At 47.1% G+C, this 16,782-nt stretch overlaps 2 protein-coding genes across 2 annotated transcripts in view; both read right to left on the bottom strand.

The window, feature by feature from the left end:
- Positions 1–175, bottom strand: part of CPNE2 (copine 2) — a 42,465-nt gene extending 42,290 nt beyond the window's left edge. The window contains exon 1 of the mRNA XM_079316237.1: positions 137–175. The gene's annotated coding sequence lies outside the window, so the exon portion shown is untranslated. The remainder of the gene's footprint in view (positions 1–136) is intronic.
- A 4,374-nt stretch (positions 176–4,549) lies between these two features.
- Positions 4,550–16,782, bottom strand: part of NLRC5 (NLR family CARD domain containing 5) — a 30,309-nt gene continuing 18,076 nt past the window's right edge. Inside the window, exons 26-46 of the mRNA XM_079315884.1 lie at positions 16,617–16,700; positions 15,242–15,331; positions 14,261–14,326; positions 13,669–13,752; positions 13,510–13,593; positions 12,941–13,027; positions 12,414–12,494; positions 11,785–11,865; positions 11,332–11,415; positions 11,021–11,104; positions 10,447–10,530; positions 10,274–10,357; positions 9,529–9,612; positions 9,021–9,104; positions 8,138–8,221; positions 7,395–7,478; positions 6,563–6,646; positions 6,378–6,461; positions 5,853–5,936; positions 5,486–5,569; positions 4,550–5,075 (exon numbers count right to left, since the gene is read on the bottom strand). Coding sequence (XP_079172010.1) covers positions 4,994–5,075; positions 5,486–5,569; positions 5,853–5,936; positions 6,378–6,461; positions 6,563–6,646; positions 7,395–7,478; positions 8,138–8,221; positions 9,021–9,104; positions 9,529–9,612; positions 10,274–10,357; positions 10,447–10,530; positions 11,021–11,104; positions 11,332–11,415; positions 11,785–11,865; positions 12,414–12,494; positions 12,941–13,027; positions 13,510–13,593; positions 13,669–13,752; positions 14,261–14,326; positions 15,242–15,331; positions 16,617–16,700 — 1,747 coding nt within the window. The 3' untranslated portion in view covers positions 4,550–4,993. The remainder of the gene's footprint in view (positions 5,076–5,485; positions 5,570–5,852; positions 5,937–6,377; positions 6,462–6,562; positions 6,647–7,394; positions 7,479–8,137; positions 8,222–9,020; positions 9,105–9,528; positions 9,613–10,273; positions 10,358–10,446; positions 10,531–11,020; positions 11,105–11,331; positions 11,416–11,784; positions 11,866–12,413; positions 12,495–12,940; positions 13,028–13,509; positions 13,594–13,668; positions 13,753–14,260; positions 14,327–15,241; positions 15,332–16,616; positions 16,701–16,782) is intronic.

Raw genomic sequence — 16,782 nt, 5'->3', positions numbered from 1 at the left:
TCTGGCTGACACCGGTGCCACCCTGCCCCGGCCAGCGCCACCCTCCCACCCAACTATCCGGTACTCAGCACCCACCCGAGCCACCCGGAGCATCCGCACCCCGTTATCCCCAGAGCATCCTCGGGGGCTCCGGTACTCACCGCCGGGCCGGGCCGGGCCGGGCGAGCAGCTCCCGCGGGGCTGCGGGCTCAGAACCTCCCCACGGCCACGGCCGTGCCCGCCCCTCGCCATCGCCCTCCGCCCCTCGCCATCGCCGCCCGCCCCTCGCCACCGCCCGCCCCGCACGGTGATGGCGAGGGGCGGGCGGGCCGCGCTCGGGCTCCCGCCCCCCGGAACGAGCATCGTTTCGGATGTAAAAAAAAAAAAAAGAAGAAGGAAAAAAAAGCAAACAAAACATACATACAAAAAAAAAAAAAAAAAAAAAAAAAAAAAAAAAGAGGAAGAAGAAGGAAAAAGAAATAAAATAAAAGGACCCACCGCAAAACTTCTCTGCTGGCTGTGTTTGGAAAAAAACAGCCTAAAAACCACATCTAGAAAATTATTTTTCCGTGTTATGCGCTCAGAGCCAAGGGAAAATATAACTTTGTTGGGTTAACACTGGTAATTTTTAAGTAGAACCACTGGGGTTTTTGCTGTTTGGGGGTTTAAGCAGGGTTTGGCTGCACTGACAGTGTGGGTGCTCCTGGTGCTGAAATCATTCAGGCCGGGACCGTGCCCTGCTGATTCTGCTTCCCCGTGGAAAAAAGATGGTTAGAGAAGGAAAAGAAGCAGGCTCCAAATGCACAGCCCAGACATGAAGGGCTGGTCACACTGAGCCATCACCCCCTCAGCCCAAGAGCTGCTGTGTGCTCCCTTCGAGGCTGGCACCACTGGGGTTTGACCACAGCGAGCCATCAGCAACCTCACCCAACTCTCAGACACATCATCAGGTGTCCAGGATATTTATAGAGATATTTTTGATGTGGAGATAAGGTAATAAGGCGGAAAACCTCCCTCTGAGGCTGCTGATTAAATAAACCATCTGTATTTGTTCAAAGATCTTTACTATGGGCTCTGCTCATGCTTTGGAAGATCACAGGCAAATAAGTCCTGAATTCCCCTGGCCAGCTGGAATACTTTCCCCTCTTCAGTTGGTGGAAGGCATAGGAGTGTTAAGGCACCAAGTTTTTAGCCTGCCAAGGTGCTCCCTGTGCCAGCCCCACTCCCCTGCCAGCCCCAGGAGTGGAGCAGTGGACACAGGACAGGCTCAGGGGTCACCAGTGCTCCTGCTCAGCACAGGCACCACTCAATATCCAACTAAAGCTGAGCCTGGTGTTTAGGAGCAACCCTGTTCTTTCTGTGTAAAGAACTGTGTGGCCAGAAACCATCACAGAAAGGTTGTGCCTGAAAGAGGAATTCAGTGGGAGAAGTGGGGTCTGTGCCAGACCTACCCTCCCACCTCCTTGCCTGAGGCTTAAAATGTCATTTAGAGGGGGAAAGGGAGAGGCATTGCACAAATGCCAATATGCCTGTTTTCTCCCAGATCAGCTTTTCCTGTGTTTCCCCTGCTGCCAGCACAATGCCTCCAAGTCACAGCAGGTTCAGGGCTACTTGGAACTGGTTTTACCAGAGAGGAAAGAGTGGCTGTGTTTCCAGCTCTTCCTGGAACTGGTTTTAGCAGAGAGGAAAGAGTGTTTCCAGCTCTTTGGAGCTGTGCAGGAGGCCAGCCCAGCCTGGCTCCAGCTGCTCCCAGCACAAAATCCAGGCTCCCTCCCGCCCTCCAGCAGTGTGTTTATTTACAGCACAGTGTTTCTTTCTAAAGATCCGGTCTCAGGGGGCAAAATGCCTTCTGTGCATGAATCCAGTACTGACTAGCTCAGGCATTGTCTTCCAGAGACTGCAGGCAGCCTGAAACAATAGGGGTGTGCAGAGAGTCCTGATGCATTTCCATTTTTGGACCATGATAAATCCAAAACCTAATAGTAACAGCTCTAAAATGGCCCAGGGTAATTAGGTGGTTGGGAATTGGTTTGTTATTTGGCCATCACACACAATCCCTAATGGCCTCACGTCTTCCTGCATTCCAGAAGATTCACTTAACCCCTCAAAATTGGACAAAGCACCCAAGTTCCCCTCAGAAACTTTCAGAAACGAGCACGAGCTGGAACATGGATGTGGCAAGCAGAATGGAAATGGGAAGCACATCCCAGAAGTCCTTGGAATTACATGGAAGAAATGAACCACAGACCAATCATGTTGTTGTGTTCAACTAGGTCCAAATCTTTGATTTTTAAAAAATGCAACCCATGCACATAAAATACAGCACAGAGCTCGTTTTTCTCCTAAACCACTGGTTACAGGCAGCTGCTCCCCATTTTTGGGGTTTTGCTGACACCTGGTGTTCTGGAAAAGATGCTGTGTGTTCCTGCAAGCTCCCTTCCCTGCCCGTTGGGATGGCCACTCTCTCAGGTCAGACTGGAGTCCTGAATTTGGGGGAGACCCTGAGAAATGATTAGATTTAGGTTTCAGTTAGATTTCAGAGCCCTCTTTTAACATCTCAAGACAAGGGCAACGCTGCAGGAGCATTCAGATGATGTGTCACATCCCTGCAACCCCACGGTACAAATGGACAATTCCTGACTGCAGGAACCAGGGGGACCTCAGATCTCATTTATCATAGAACAGTCTGAGTGGGAGGAGAGCTTAAAAATCATCTTGTTCCAAGCCCCTGCCATGGGCAGGGACACTTTCTACTATCCCAGGCTGCTCCAAGCCCTGTTTGCCCTGGCCTTGGGCACTGCCAGGGATGGGCAGCCACAGCTGCTCTGGGCACCCTCACCAGGAAGAATTTCTTCCCCATATCAGTTCACCACATTTGGTGAAGATTTTTGTAAGTGGCAGTGTTTAGATCTGAGGTATTTGCTTACTCCATTGAATTATAGCTTGATGAGGAATTCCACCACCTCTTTTCTCCTTTGTTTTTGTTTCTAAACCCTTTTCAGTCTCCGTAAAACGTGTCCCACTTTTACATCACCACGTCATTATGTCACAAAGCACCGTGCTGATCTTTAAATAGGGACAGTGGCTCCCCCAGGAATAATCAGCACCATCTGTTCACAACCAGTTGCCCAAAGATTTGCTGGACCAGCATTTCTATCTCATTCCAGATGTCTGCCCTGCCCAGATCAGATCAGTTACATCTCCCCAGGCAAACACCACTACAAACAAAATTCCATAAATAAACACACCACAAGACTTAAATATTTACAGCACAAACATGCAAGGAAAACATTATAACACCAGGTAATAAATGAGAAGAGTATGGCTGCACTCCTATGACACAAAGCAGAATTCCATGAGTCCAAGGGCAGCTTTTGTCTGTCTCCTCTAAGCAGCAGCAAATTTGGTGTTTGGGATCTTCTCCCTGCAGTTCCCACAGGTCCAAAATCCACAACCCAGCAACACACAGGCTTTGGGGTTCAGGGAACAGCAGAGACTTGAAGGGTCTTTCATGGGGACAACATATCAAGCTAATTGACCCCTCACTTGTCCTGGAAGAGATTACTGCAACCAGTCCAAACCCCCACAAAGCCCCACAAGCAAACAGTCAGTAGTGTCCCGTTCCTGTCACACAGAGCAGTTGGTTTTCCCACAAGTTGTTTTACAACCTCAGTCCCTTAATGTTTCTCATTGAAATTTATGGTAATATCAGCATCTCCTTTTTATCACAATATAGACATTGATGATTCTTAGGCAACGACTTGAAATTTCAAATGGCCTGAAATTTGCTTTTTTGTTCGTTTTTTTTTTTTTTTCCCCACAAATGTGAAGCAATTCTGTGTGAAAAGGAGGCTGATATGAAGAAAGCAAAACCAAATATTACCTTTTTCTTGCAGTTTTTTTTTTTTTTTTCATTCTCATGACAAAACCTGTGGCTGCCCCATCCCTGGAAGTGTTCAAGGCCACCTGGCTTTGAGAACCTGGCCCAGTGTAAGGTGGTCCTGCCATGGCTGGAGTGCTGGACCTAGCTCCTTAAAGTTCCTTCCAACACTATCTGTGATTCTATGATTTTTTTCCCTAAAAATCATAGAGGAATTTCACAGTTACAGATGATTTTCAAGCAGCCTGTTCATCTGTAACAATGTCAAAAATTCACAATTTTGTAAATAATTTTACATCCTCTCCTGGAGGATGTGTATTCTTTCACTGCAACACCCTGTAGGTGTTGTAATCTTGATTAAGGATAATGAAATACTCTGCTGGCTTTCTGAATGCCTGAGAAGATGCATTTCATCCTAGAATTGTGCAATCATAGAATGGTTAATGTTGGAAAAACCTCTGAGATCATTGAGCCAAACCCTTAACCCAGCATCAGCATGTTCGTCTCTAAGCCATGTTCCAAGTGCTCAAATCCACACATTTTCTGAACACTCCAGGGATGGTGACTCCAAAATCTCACAGCTCTGAGAAAACCTTATATCTGCTTTTTTGTGACTGTGTGTGAGAACTTAATTATGGCCTCTATTATTTCTGCCCCTCCTTCAAAATAAAGACAAAGTATTCACCTTTTAACACAGTTGAAGCTTGGATGGAGGTGATGCCCTTTCATTGCAGGGCAATACATAAATAAATAATATCTAGTACATAAACATTCTTATCACTATTTGCTATTCTGGTAAGTTATTCTCTTGGAGAGAGTTTCAGTGTTTTTACGCCAAGAATACTGAACTGCCTGCTCAGCAGCAGTTCTTTACACTATTTTTCTCTTCTGCAAATAACAGAATAAATTATAATAAAAAGTCACAAGAAATAAAACAAACAAACAACAAAAACAAAAAACCCAAACCAACAACAACAAAAAAATGCCAGTGTCCACACTTGGTTCAGTGCAGCAAAGAAAACCACAAAAGTAACAATTAAATTGCAGGAGCTTTGAGTTCCTGGGCTCTTCAGTGCAGTTTTGAGGGCAGTAGGAGACAGAGAGAGCAACTCCTAGTTAGGCAAAGGATTTTTTCTAGCTGAAGGAGAAACACAATCTTGGGTCTTGGCTTGTCAGACTCTCAGCAAGGCCCTTGGGCACTGGATTGTCCCACAGCCTGCAAGGACAGCAAATGTGTTATCTGTATCTGGAAGATGTGGAGCCCAGGAGAGAGTGGGACAGGGCAGGAATGTACAGCAGAAGTGAAACCAGAAGGAATAAGGGAAAAAAACCTTTAAAGAACAAATGCAACAACTTCCTGATGGGGACGTTACACACCTGGGTCTTCATTTTGCCTCATTTAAAGCCAGCAGGCTTTTCACTTTCTTTTTTTCCTGGACTTTCTGAGAAGGTGAAGCTATTCTAGAAAACCCTCAGCTTACCTGTGTTCATTCCTTGCAATGCCCTATTCCTGCCAGCTAACCCAGGGCAGCAGGGACATGGGTCACATCTGTCCCCAGACTCTTCACCCTGACTTCTCCTTGCTGAGCCAAGACCCAGCCACAGAGCTCTGTGATACCTGCTCACCTTATGAGCTGAATTCCTGGGCATTTGGCAAGTTCCTCCATGAGTTTTGTGGCCCCACTGGCTCCAATGTGGTTTTTCTCCAGGCTGTTTTAAAAAACCAAAACCGAATTTTGAAATCCAAAACAGATCCAGAGTGGAAAACAGCTGAATAGTCCCATGCTGTGATCACCTTAAATAAAATAAATGCTGCTTCAAGTGTGTCAGCCAGGCAAGGCTGGCCCTTGGTGCATGGAGCAGGCTGAGCAAGAATTTAAAGTGCAGCAGCCTGTCTGTTCCTCATGTACATCCCTTCTCTGCAGTCCAGTGACTGAAGGCTCAATGACAGAAAAATGAGCCTTCCCAGGGTTTTTCTCAGGGCTGTACTCACTCTAACATCTTCAGCTTTTCCATTTTTGGGAGAGCAGTGGCCAGCTCTTGGGCTCCTCCATCTTCAAGGGCATTCCAAGACAGTCTGAGGGAAACAAGAAATCCCAGCTGTGAGTCTGAGCAAATGCTGGTGCCACTACTGTGACCTTACCCCTCATGGATCAGCCTAAACATCCTCTTCTCATGACAGGTGAACATTCCCCTGCATTACAAGCTTCATTTTGTGGATTTTCCTTCATTTCATCACATATTTCCACGTGGACTGTGGTTATCTCAGGGTCCTGCAGGCTCAGGAATGGGATGTGAAAGGTGGCAGTGCCTGCTGAGCACACACCTTTACCCCATGACATTTTTCAGCTGCATGCTTCACCAATTAGTAAATTACTGGTACATTTACCACCAGGTGGAAAGCATTAACAAGTATCCAGCAGGCTCAGAAGTGTCCTGCATTTCCAAATAGGAGCAGACAGGAAAGTGGGAGTGCCCTGTGTGTGCTGAAGTGCCTCCCCACCATCCCCACACTCACATTATCTCCTCCACGGAGGGGCACCGTTGGAAGGCGAGGGAGAGTGACCTTGAAGCATCATCAGTGATCCCACAGAATTTCAAGCTGAAGCAGCAGGGAGAGAGCAAAGAGAGGGCATGGGGTGCTGGAGGCAGAGCTGTGGGAGCACAGCTCTGTGTCCTGCCATGCTCTGCCCCTGTACTCACTCCATCCTCCGCAGGCGATGGAGGCACGGCAGCCCCTGGGACAGGGCACGGACACTCTGCTCCCCCAGGACATTCTCTGATAAACTGTAAGAGTGATGGAACAGCTTTCAGTGGTGCAGGAAAAGCAGGTACAGTCAGAGAAAAGCCACCTTGAAAACATCATGTGAAGTAGTAAGTTAATAACTGCTACCCAAAGTGAGGAGTGTGCAGGCAGCAGGGATGAGCCAGATTGCTGCACAGCAATTTAAAGTCAATTCACTGCTTGGTACAATGGGAATGACAGCCCTGCTGTAACTCACAGCCTCAGTCCTTGCTTGCAGACAGAAACATGGGGATAAACCTGTGCCAAAGAAGGACAGATGTGCAGCACATCACGTGCTGCATGTGGAACTGGAAATAAAAAGTTTTTCTGGAGTTAATGACTGGTGTGACTTGAGAGGAAATGACAGTAAGGAAGAATGGGAAAAACACCTTCCAACACCTAAAGGGGCTACAAAGGAGCTGAGAGAAACTTTGGACAAGGGCAAGGGCAGGACAAGGGGGAATAGCTTCAAGCTGACAGAGGGCAAGATTAAATTGGATATTAGGAAGGAATTCTTCCCTGTGAGGATGGTGAGGCCCTGGCTCAGGTTTCCCAGAGAAGCTGTAGATATCCTATCCCTGGAATTGTCCAAGGCCAGGCTGGGTGGAGCTTGGAGAAACCTGGTCCAGTAGAAAATGTCCCTGCCCATGGCTGGGGGATTGGAATGAGGTGATCACCAAAGGTCCCTTCCAGCCCAAACCAGCCTGGGATATGCTTGGCACCATCCCAAGTGCACCTGCCATGACCTACCTGATCTCTTCCAGCAGCTCACACACCACCAGGGCTCTGGCCAGCTCCAGCCCTCCTGCCTGCCCAATTTCATTGTTCTGGAGGCTAACCAAGGAAACATAAGCATTGGAGAATTATTTTGAAATAAAGCTGTTACAAAAGCTCATATTTAACTTGCCAAGAGCCTAACCAGAGGTGGTCTCCTACCACTGGGATTCCTTTTCTAAGTTATCTTTTGATCACATTTTTGACACAAGCTGGAAGAGTTGCCTCTAAGCTAACTGAACCCAGTGAGCACTTCTAACTTACCAATGTCTTGCTTTGTTACTATAAAACAGAACAAGAAAGTCCTACAGGTCGGAGTCCTGGAGAGACTCCCACAAAAGTTTTAAAAATACAGTAACAGTGAGTTCAGGGAAAATCAATGACTCAGAGGTGCCTGCACAAAAAAGTCAGGGTCATAAAAGATGCTCATCTTGATGCTTACTTTCCACCAGAGGCATCAGAAATCAACATACTCAAAAGCAATTTTAAGGCTTATTTTACTGTACACTCTCTTCCTGGTTCATCTCTATAGCTAATGCTGCAAGAGATTAAGCAAGAAGAGTCTGCAACTCTTACAGCAGAGTAATTGTGGAGGGTTTCTCAGTCCTGGGAAATTACTCTCTGAACAACCAGTGCCCATGCCTTTTCCCATTCCTTCTTTCAGCAATCCCCATATTCCCCAGGATATCCAGCCCTCCTGGGCAGAGGCTGACACTTACTGCAGGATCTTCAGGTTGGTCATGTGGGGCAGGCACAGGGCAAGTGTCACTGCTGTCCTGTCTCCAAAACCATTCCTTGATAGTCTGGAAGAGGCAGAAATGAAATGTTACTGGCAGTGAAGTCCTCATTCCTGACCTGTGTGTCTCCCACAGGGATGTGTGACCCCCATTCCTCACCCACGTGTGCTGAAAGGACCCAATGTGCCTGATTCAAAGGGCTCTGAGGGTGGGAGAAAGAAACAATGAGGTTTTGAAATCCTTCAGCAGAAGTTAAACAGGAAAATAAAATTGAGCTGCACTTCCCAGAAGCACACTTGTCTCCTTACCGGAGTTATCTGAGCTGGAATTTAATTGAAATTTCACTTTTTCATATGTGCCCTTAGAACACACACCATAATCCAGAGGTTACAAGGACTTAGTTTAAATGCAACTTTTCCTTATTTATTATTTTTTAAATTGTATTTATTTCTTATGGTAGGGCACATACATTTTTTAAACTGGTCTGGAATAGAACATCAATAGATCTGACTGTGTAAAGCCTTTATCTGTCCATTTTCACAGCCACAGATTATTGGTGATTTCCTGGGCAGCACAGGCACTGAACAGCTGCTGTGCTTGAGACACTGCAGATTCAGCTTTGAATCCATTAGTCCACTAATGCAGACTGCACAGTTCTTGGAAATCTTTAAGACAATCCAGCAACCCATCCCCAAACCTTCCACACTCAGCACCACACATTTCCATGGTGTGCAGCAGAGTTTTTACCCTGCTCTCACAAGAATCAGTGGTAAAACTGATCCTGGCTTTATTGGAGCTGTCTCAGATTTCCATGCCTTCATTTCTGCCCTGTTTCCCAAAAGGACATTTGAAATGACACACTTACAGTAACTCCTTGATGTGCTTGCAATAGGCAAGAGCTGCCATCAGCTTTTCCCCTCCAGCAGGACTAGGACAATTCCCTGAAAGGCTAAAAGAAAGAGTCAGTGAGTAAATGAGAACCAGAATGTACCAGCTGAAGGTATTTCACTGTTTTCCTGCTGTGATGGAACTCAGGTCTCTGGGACATGATCTGGGGATTTTTAGGCTCTTTTGTTAAGTGCTGAGTAACTCCTGGCCCTGCAGGTGGGGAAGGAACAGTTTTCCCTTTCACAGACAAAATTGGAAACTTCTTCTTGCCTTCAGTCATTTCCAGGTTTTTAATTTCAAAAAGTTACAAGGCTTACACCAAGAGCTGAGCCTAACAAAGAGTCTGGATGCTCTAATTCCTGTTCCCTGGGAGAAGGAACAGTTTGAATCCAAGTCTCAGAGAGCCTTGCACAGGGATTCCCACACAGGCTTCCCCACCCACCACAGCCATGACTGAAAAACTGAACCAAAACAAAGGGACTCACTCCAGTTTCTTCAGGTTTTGCATTTCCAGCAGGACAGCAGCAAGACTTATCAGGCCTGGATCTCCAATCTTGTTGTGGCTTAAACTTTAAAGAAGAGACAGAAGGCTGTGTTGTAAAGGAAAACTGCAGGCAAAGTGCAAGATCTTACTTAATGTGTCCCATTTGCTGGATGACACCTTGTGCCTTGCCAGCAGAATCAAAGAGCTGTTTATCTCAACTATCTCACAAAAAATTAATAGGTGCTAATGAGGAATTTTTAAAAATTGCAAAGCAAATTAAAATCACTGGATCCTGTTGACAGGTGGGAAATTACTTCAGCCAGAATACCAAGACAGGATGAAGACAGGTTGTTATTATTTTCCAGATTGCTACAGTGGAGAATGGACATCATTTGGCCAGAGAGAGGGAGAAAGCAGAGGAAGCCTGGGGTTGGCTCCAGACACAGATCTCAGACCAGGCAAATGCTGGGTCTGAGGCTCTCCAGGACAGAAGGAAGTCTCTAGTCCTATTCTGGATCCCAAGGAAGATTTAAATTCTGTTTAATCCATTTTCTACATGACTGCAGCAGAGTGGGATAAGACCCAAGTTTCCTCTTCTGAACATCAAGTTCTGATTTCCTCTAGTCCAAGGTACCTGAGCATTCTGCAGCCTTGCTGCTTTTCTACAATACTGTGTAAAAGCACATCTGGTTCTCTCCAAATGCTGGCACTAGTGCTCATCTCTCTGCAAGAAAGGAGAAACTTACTTGACTTCCTCTATGTTGTGCATTCCCCTCAAGGCTTCTGCGAGTTTGGAGCAGCCATCATTCCCAATATTGTTGTGGTTCAAGCTGGAAACAACAATCCCCAGGAAAATGGGCATTAAACTCCTGCTCAGCATCCCCAGCTGGGCAGGGGTGAGCTGCAGTCCCATACTTACAGCAGCCTTTTCAGGGATGGCATCCCACAAAGCCCCAGCACAAGCCCAGGGATGGCAGCACTGCTGAGTTTCATGTAGCCCAGGCTGAAAGATGGAATGACAAAGGTACAATTGTACAATTATCTACCCAGGGACAGCCTGTGAGCACTCAGCACAGAGGGAGCAGAACACGAGTGGGAGAGATGGGGGAGAGTATTCTAGTCCCTGTGGATAATTTCAATTTTGTTTCCTAATGCAAATCTAATGGACCTGTCTGGGTTCTGACAAAATGCCAACAGAAGCAAGAGCCCAGCCCCTCGTGGAGCAAGGTACCACTGTGACCACAAGACAAGAGCCATGCAAAAACAAATACCAAAACATTTGATTCTCCAGTGGAATTCCCTGCCACAGACCACTGATCTCTGTCTCACTCACTGTTCATTGCAAATAAAAAAGAATTATTGCTTCTTCCCTATCATAAGCTATCAGGAAAAGCACATCTGTCCACAGCAGAGGCAGAAGAGAGGCTGCAGTTTAACTAAAGCTGCTAGAAAGACCTGGCAGGCTCTGGACAGCCTGGTAACAGCACACTCACTTGAGTTCTTCAATGGCCTGGCAGTTCTGCAAGCCTGAGATCAAATACTCAATTCCAGTTGCTGGAACACTGCTAGAGGTCAGCCTGCAAAACAGCAAGGATCAAATGAGCAGATTAGGTCTCAGCACACTGAGAAGCAGGAGTTTACTCCACTGACAGGTAAACTGCCCCATCCCAAATCCCAGACAGCACAGACATCAGGGATTTAAGTTTGGAGAGATTTCCACACCCCTTGTGTGCAGGACTAAGAGGACTGGCCTGAGGCACAGGATTGAGCAAATAATAAATATGTGGAAAAGCCGGAGACATACCCAAACATCTTCAGCTCTGGAAGGCACAGCAAAATCCTGACTAAAATTTCTGCTTCATCTTCATGGAGTTCCACGTGAGACCATCTGCAAGGAGGGAATGACAGCTCTGGGCTTTGTCCAGTGGTGGCAAAAGGTCTGTAAGACACAGCTGGGAGACAGAAGGTGTGACACAGCAGTGGCACTGGGCAAGGTCCCATGGGAGCCATGGTGAATGAATATAGCTGATCTGGGCACTGGGAGATTCAGATGATTTCAAAGGATACCCCAGGAAGCCACCAGGTCTATGGGTCTTTCCTATTTTCCATTCAGACTCTTCAAGTAGGGGACCCCAAGGGCAGGGACTGGGACCTTGCTCTGCTCTCTCTCAAGCCCTTCTGTGTGTTCACAGTGCTGCACTCACCAGGACAAGCTGCTCCCCTCCCCAAAAATCCAGCACAACACCTGCCAACTCACCTCAGCTCCTGAAGCTGAGCACATTTTGCACAAAGCCTTTGGCAGAAGGAGTGTTTGATTTCTGGCTTGTACAGACTCAGTCTGCAGGACAGAAACACACAACACAACTGTCAGGGAGGATCAGCAGAGCCCAGTGCAGCATCTGGTGCCCCCCAGGGACATGATTAGGGACAGATCAGGGCTTCCAAGAGCCCACCTGGGGCTTTCCTGCCATGTCCCATTTATGTCACAGTCCAGTGTGCAGAAGCACAACCCATCCCCACTGCCCAGGACTGGAGCTGCCTCTTCCTTCAGCTGCACAGAGGGAAAAGGGCACTGCTGCTGCTCTCTGCATGCTCATGCAGAAGCCAGGGTGTCTTAAGAGTCTTCAAAGTGCTCCTGTTCCTCCCAGGAAGGTGGATGGATTTTTTTTTTTTCTCTTTGCCTTGTTTAGGTGCAGTATGGGACTGAAGGAGAGCAGCCCAAAGGACACATGCACGTGCATAAGGTTTCTTCCATATGTGTGGCACAGAGCTGCTTTGAGACTGAACCCATGGAGCCTTAGACACTCTGATTATGATATGATATTCTTCATCCCACAGTGAAACTCAGAGCAAGCAGGAAATAATGATAAATAGTCACTTTCTCACCTACTAACGACTGATTCTGTCTTTTCCAGGCAGGGTGGGAATCTTATGACTAATTGGAAGAGAGTTTTATCTTTGCATATCCTGAAAAGGTAGAGATTAGAGAACAGAATGAACCTGTGAACTCCCAAAGGAAGAAAATACTATTTTCCATAGGAAAAATCTGAATGGGACAGGGTGATGCTGGCACATGAAAGATAATCACCCATCTCTGCAATGTTTAAACTAGCTCCAAAACCAGCCTGAACTTGGCACACTTTCTCCAAAGGATAACCAGGAACATGGTCTCCTTCCCATTAAACCTCCTGAGCTGTGTGACCATGAGCCTTCTAAGCACTTCTTCCCACCAGCCATTTGGGTTAAAACTGGGTCAAGTGGGCAAACAGATCACAAATGCACTGGAGATAGTGAATAAACAACAGAAGAAGCAGTGCTGGCTTCAACCTCATTTCCTTAAGAGTATCAGGCCAAAAGAAAAGGAAGACACCAGTGAAATGGTGGGAGACAGCAGAACCTGAGGTGCCACTTACGTGATCCCAGAGATGTTTCCAGAGGCCTGGACAGCCAGCTCCAGAAGGCTCCTGCCTCTCTCTTTGCCCACCCATGGCTCTTCTATCCTGCAAAGCAGAATTCAGGCAGCTCTGCTTTATTCACACACCTGGACCCATCTCTGCCTCTGCCAGCTGAGTGTTCCACTCTCTAAATACATGGAAAGGCTGCTTGGCTTAGCAGAGTAATGTCTGCATGGAAAACGGGTAACCTGGGAACAGGCTGCAGAGGACAGAGAATTTGGTACCCAGGCAAAGTACAGGATGCTCTGGCAGCAGGAATGTGTCCACCAGAATTGTCCCCCTGCTCTGCAAGGCTGGCAGTGGTCTGTAGAGCCAGCACAGTTTATGGCCAGAGCTCCACATGAGGCTCAGTGGGAATCAAGGAGATAAAGCCAAATACAATAACAGAGTCAGCCATGAGAGCATCTCAGGCCAATGTTTCCTGCCTTTGGAAGATGCACAGTTCACTTTTGTTTTTGATGAAAGGAGATCTTAGAAGATCAAACCAGTCTCAGATCAGTGTCTACAAAAGCACAATCACACTGTACCTGATTTTCAGCAGCCCCAGATCTTTCCTCAGGGAATGCAAAAGTCTTTCTGCAGCTTGGACTGTCATGTTGTTATTTGAGAACCTGGAACCAAAGCTGACAGTCATGAACAGCTCACAAATGAACCCACCCAAACAGGGCCAAGAGGCACCAACTCACCTGTACTCTGTCAGAGCAGTGCACTTTTCCAGGAGCAAGAACAGCTTGTCCAAGTGCTCTGGCTGAAAATTGCACTCTGCCAGTCTGAAATGATGAGAAAGAGAACAGCCTTAGCTCATCAAAACAAAAGTTCAGGCTTCCTGAGCCAGAAATACCAGCAGCATAGCCTAACCTCACAGAGAAAGAAGGATGGCACAAGAACCTTAAACAACTTTAAGAGTTTCCAAAAAAAATATTGTGGCAACACTTCAAAAGCATCTGTTGAGACACTCTGGTAGAACATACCTGTACTACCTGTATGCTACAATGACACTGCTTTCTGTAGGACCTTGTCCTGTGACAGGGCTGTAGGAACACCCACAGGTGCCAGGTGAGGAACAGACAATGGGGAAGCAAAAAGAAAAAGGGATGTGGGATTCTCTGTGATGTGAGAAAACTCTTCTCAAAAGGTGAGTCAAAAGAAATCTATCAGCTATCAGTGTAAAATATCATCATGCCAGGAGCCAGGGGAAAAAAGATGTTTTGTCTGCCTTGTCCCTTGAAAAGGACACCACCTTTGCCAAAGAAATCACCAAAAAGTCTGTAACATTACCTCAAAATCTTTCTTGGGTCATTTCCACTTGTCAGCTTGATGATTAAAGTTGCTTTGGAGCACAAACTGCACAGAGAAAACATGAGTGCAAGATTTAGATAGATAATTACTACTTTGCCCAGTGGTCAGAATTTTATGATACCAAACTCCAGAAAATAATCCAGCACAACACTGACAGAGGTACCAGGCCCAGCTTACCCCTCCCTAAAATAAACCAGCCCAGGGAAATGCTCAATAAGGTCTCACTCCTGCTACATTGGCAAAAAGGCAGCACTGGTGTTTGGAGAAGCAATCCTGACCTGTCCTGCTTTTATCTGCCTCCTCTGCACTCTCTTGAGCTCTGGGGAGGGGTACAACAGTCAGGAGATCTTACAGCATCCCAAAGATTCAGCACCCACATCCAACTGCAGGAATGAATGGAAGTGCCCCTGGTTAAAGCTGGCTCAGGACAGACCAACTGGTCCCATGAACATAAACACTGATAAAGTCCCACAGATGTGCAGCACAACCCAGTCTCATGACTGGAATCTGTGAGAAAAGCACTTTGTGCCAGAGCAACAAGCCCAGAGCCCATGGGATATTTTTGTCCTGAGAGGAAAGGAGATAAAGATGCAAATCCAAGTAAAGAAAATGTGGGAAATTGCTTTCTATTGCCTCTGAAATCTCAACATACTGAAGATACCCTTAGAAAGCAAATGCTGGCTCCTGCCCTGAAGAGGTTCATTAACATTAACATGACAATAATTGGTGCAGCTGAATATCTGTGTCTATACACAAAATAACCTGGCCCTGTGGAATGATAGTTCTGCTTGGCAGTTATGTTTGGCCATTAAAATGGGCATAAACCAAAGCTTTAGGTAGTTGGATAAAGGTAGTTGAAAGTGTGGCCCTCATCATTATTACCTGAAGATCACAAACATTCAATAATTAAGAGGAAAACAAGAAGGGAAGACTCAGAAATTAATGAAGAAAAACAGTCACCTGACTTGAACTTCAGTGGTGTTTCCAGATGTGACAAAGGCATTTATGAGATGCAGGACTCCATCCTGAGAAATGCCATTATGGCTGAGGCTGCACAGAAGAGAAGGAAGGATTTCCACGTGTCAGGAGCCAGGGCTGTCCCCAGGCTACTCAGGCACAGAAGTAAAATTCAAGTTGGCACCAAAGACAGAGCAGTTTGTTGTGGTGCCAGTGAATTACAACAGTTTGTGGGTGTTGGGCCTTTCCAGCTTTGCTCAGTCACTGAAACCCCCCCAAGACAGAGCTGGTGACTTGGGGGACACAGAAAATGGGATTTTCCTCTTGCACCACAGCAGCTGGAACAGTCATTGCCCCACCAGAAAGGGAAGGGAGAGGCTGTGGGGCTGTGTAACTCAAAAAGGACACCATGTGCAGAAGTGAGATGAACTGAAAACTCTGGGAACTGGGTCAGCCTCTGTCTCACCACCCCACTCTGGCCATTGCTATTTCCTGCTGGCATTAATAAAAAAGCTTTTGTTTATTTTCAGCAGGTTTTGGGTGAGAGCCTGAGCCACCACAGCCTGGTGGTGTTGAGTTGTGCTCATGGTTCAGTCAGAGCTTTTCTCCTGAGGCAGGAGGGGGCAAGAAGAACAAGCAGCAGCTTCATGAAGGATCTCAGCAACCCCCTTGCTGCTGGGGAGGAGGTGATTCACCCAGAGTCACCCAGAGTCACTCAGATTCACCCAGAGTCACCCAGTCACCCAGATTCACTCAGAGTCACCCAGATTCACCCAGAGTCACTCAGATTCACCCAGAGTCACCCAGATTCACCCAGAGTCACCCAGTCACCCAGATTCACTCAGAGTCACCCAGATTCACCCAGAGTCACCCAGATTCACCCAGAGTCACCCAGTCACCCAGATTCACCCAGAGTCACCCAGAGTCACTCAGATTCACCCAGATTCACCCAGAGTCACCCAGTCACCCAGATTCACCCAGAGTCACCCAGAGTCACTCAGATTCACCCAGATTCACCCAGAGTCACTCAGATTCACCCAGATTCACCCAGAGTCACCCAGAGTCACTCAGATTCACCTAGAGTCACCCAGATTCACTCAGAGTCACCCAGATTCACCCAGAGTCACCCAGTCACCCAGATTCACTCAGAGTCACCCAGATTCACCCAGATTCACCCAGAGTCACCCAGATTCACTCAGGTTCACCCAGAGTCACCCAGAGTTACTCAGATTCACCCAGAGTTACCCAGATTCACCCAGAGTCACCCAGATTCACTCAGATTCACCCAGAGTCACACAGAGTCACACAGAGTCACACAGAGTCACCCAGATTCACCCAGATTCACTCAGGTTCACCCAGAGTCACTGGGTTCTCTTACTTGAGGGAGCAGGTCCCAGGCACTCGATGCAGGTGGTCCAAGAGGCACCTCAGGCCTTCATCTCCCAGCTCATTCCTGGAGAGACTGAAAGGCAGAAGAACAATGTGGCCAGCTCAAACCCAGCCTTTTGGGACAGGCTGCCCAGAGAGGGGGGAGTTTCCCCATC

Source organism: Erithacus rubecula (genome assembly GCF_903797595.1).
Source record: "Erithacus rubecula genome assembly, chromosome: 12".
NCBI lineage: Eukaryota > Metazoa > Chordata > Aves > Passeriformes > Muscicapidae > Erithacus > Erithacus rubecula.
Note: the sequence above shows the minus strand (reverse complement) of the source record. Positions and strands in the feature narration are given on the sequence as shown.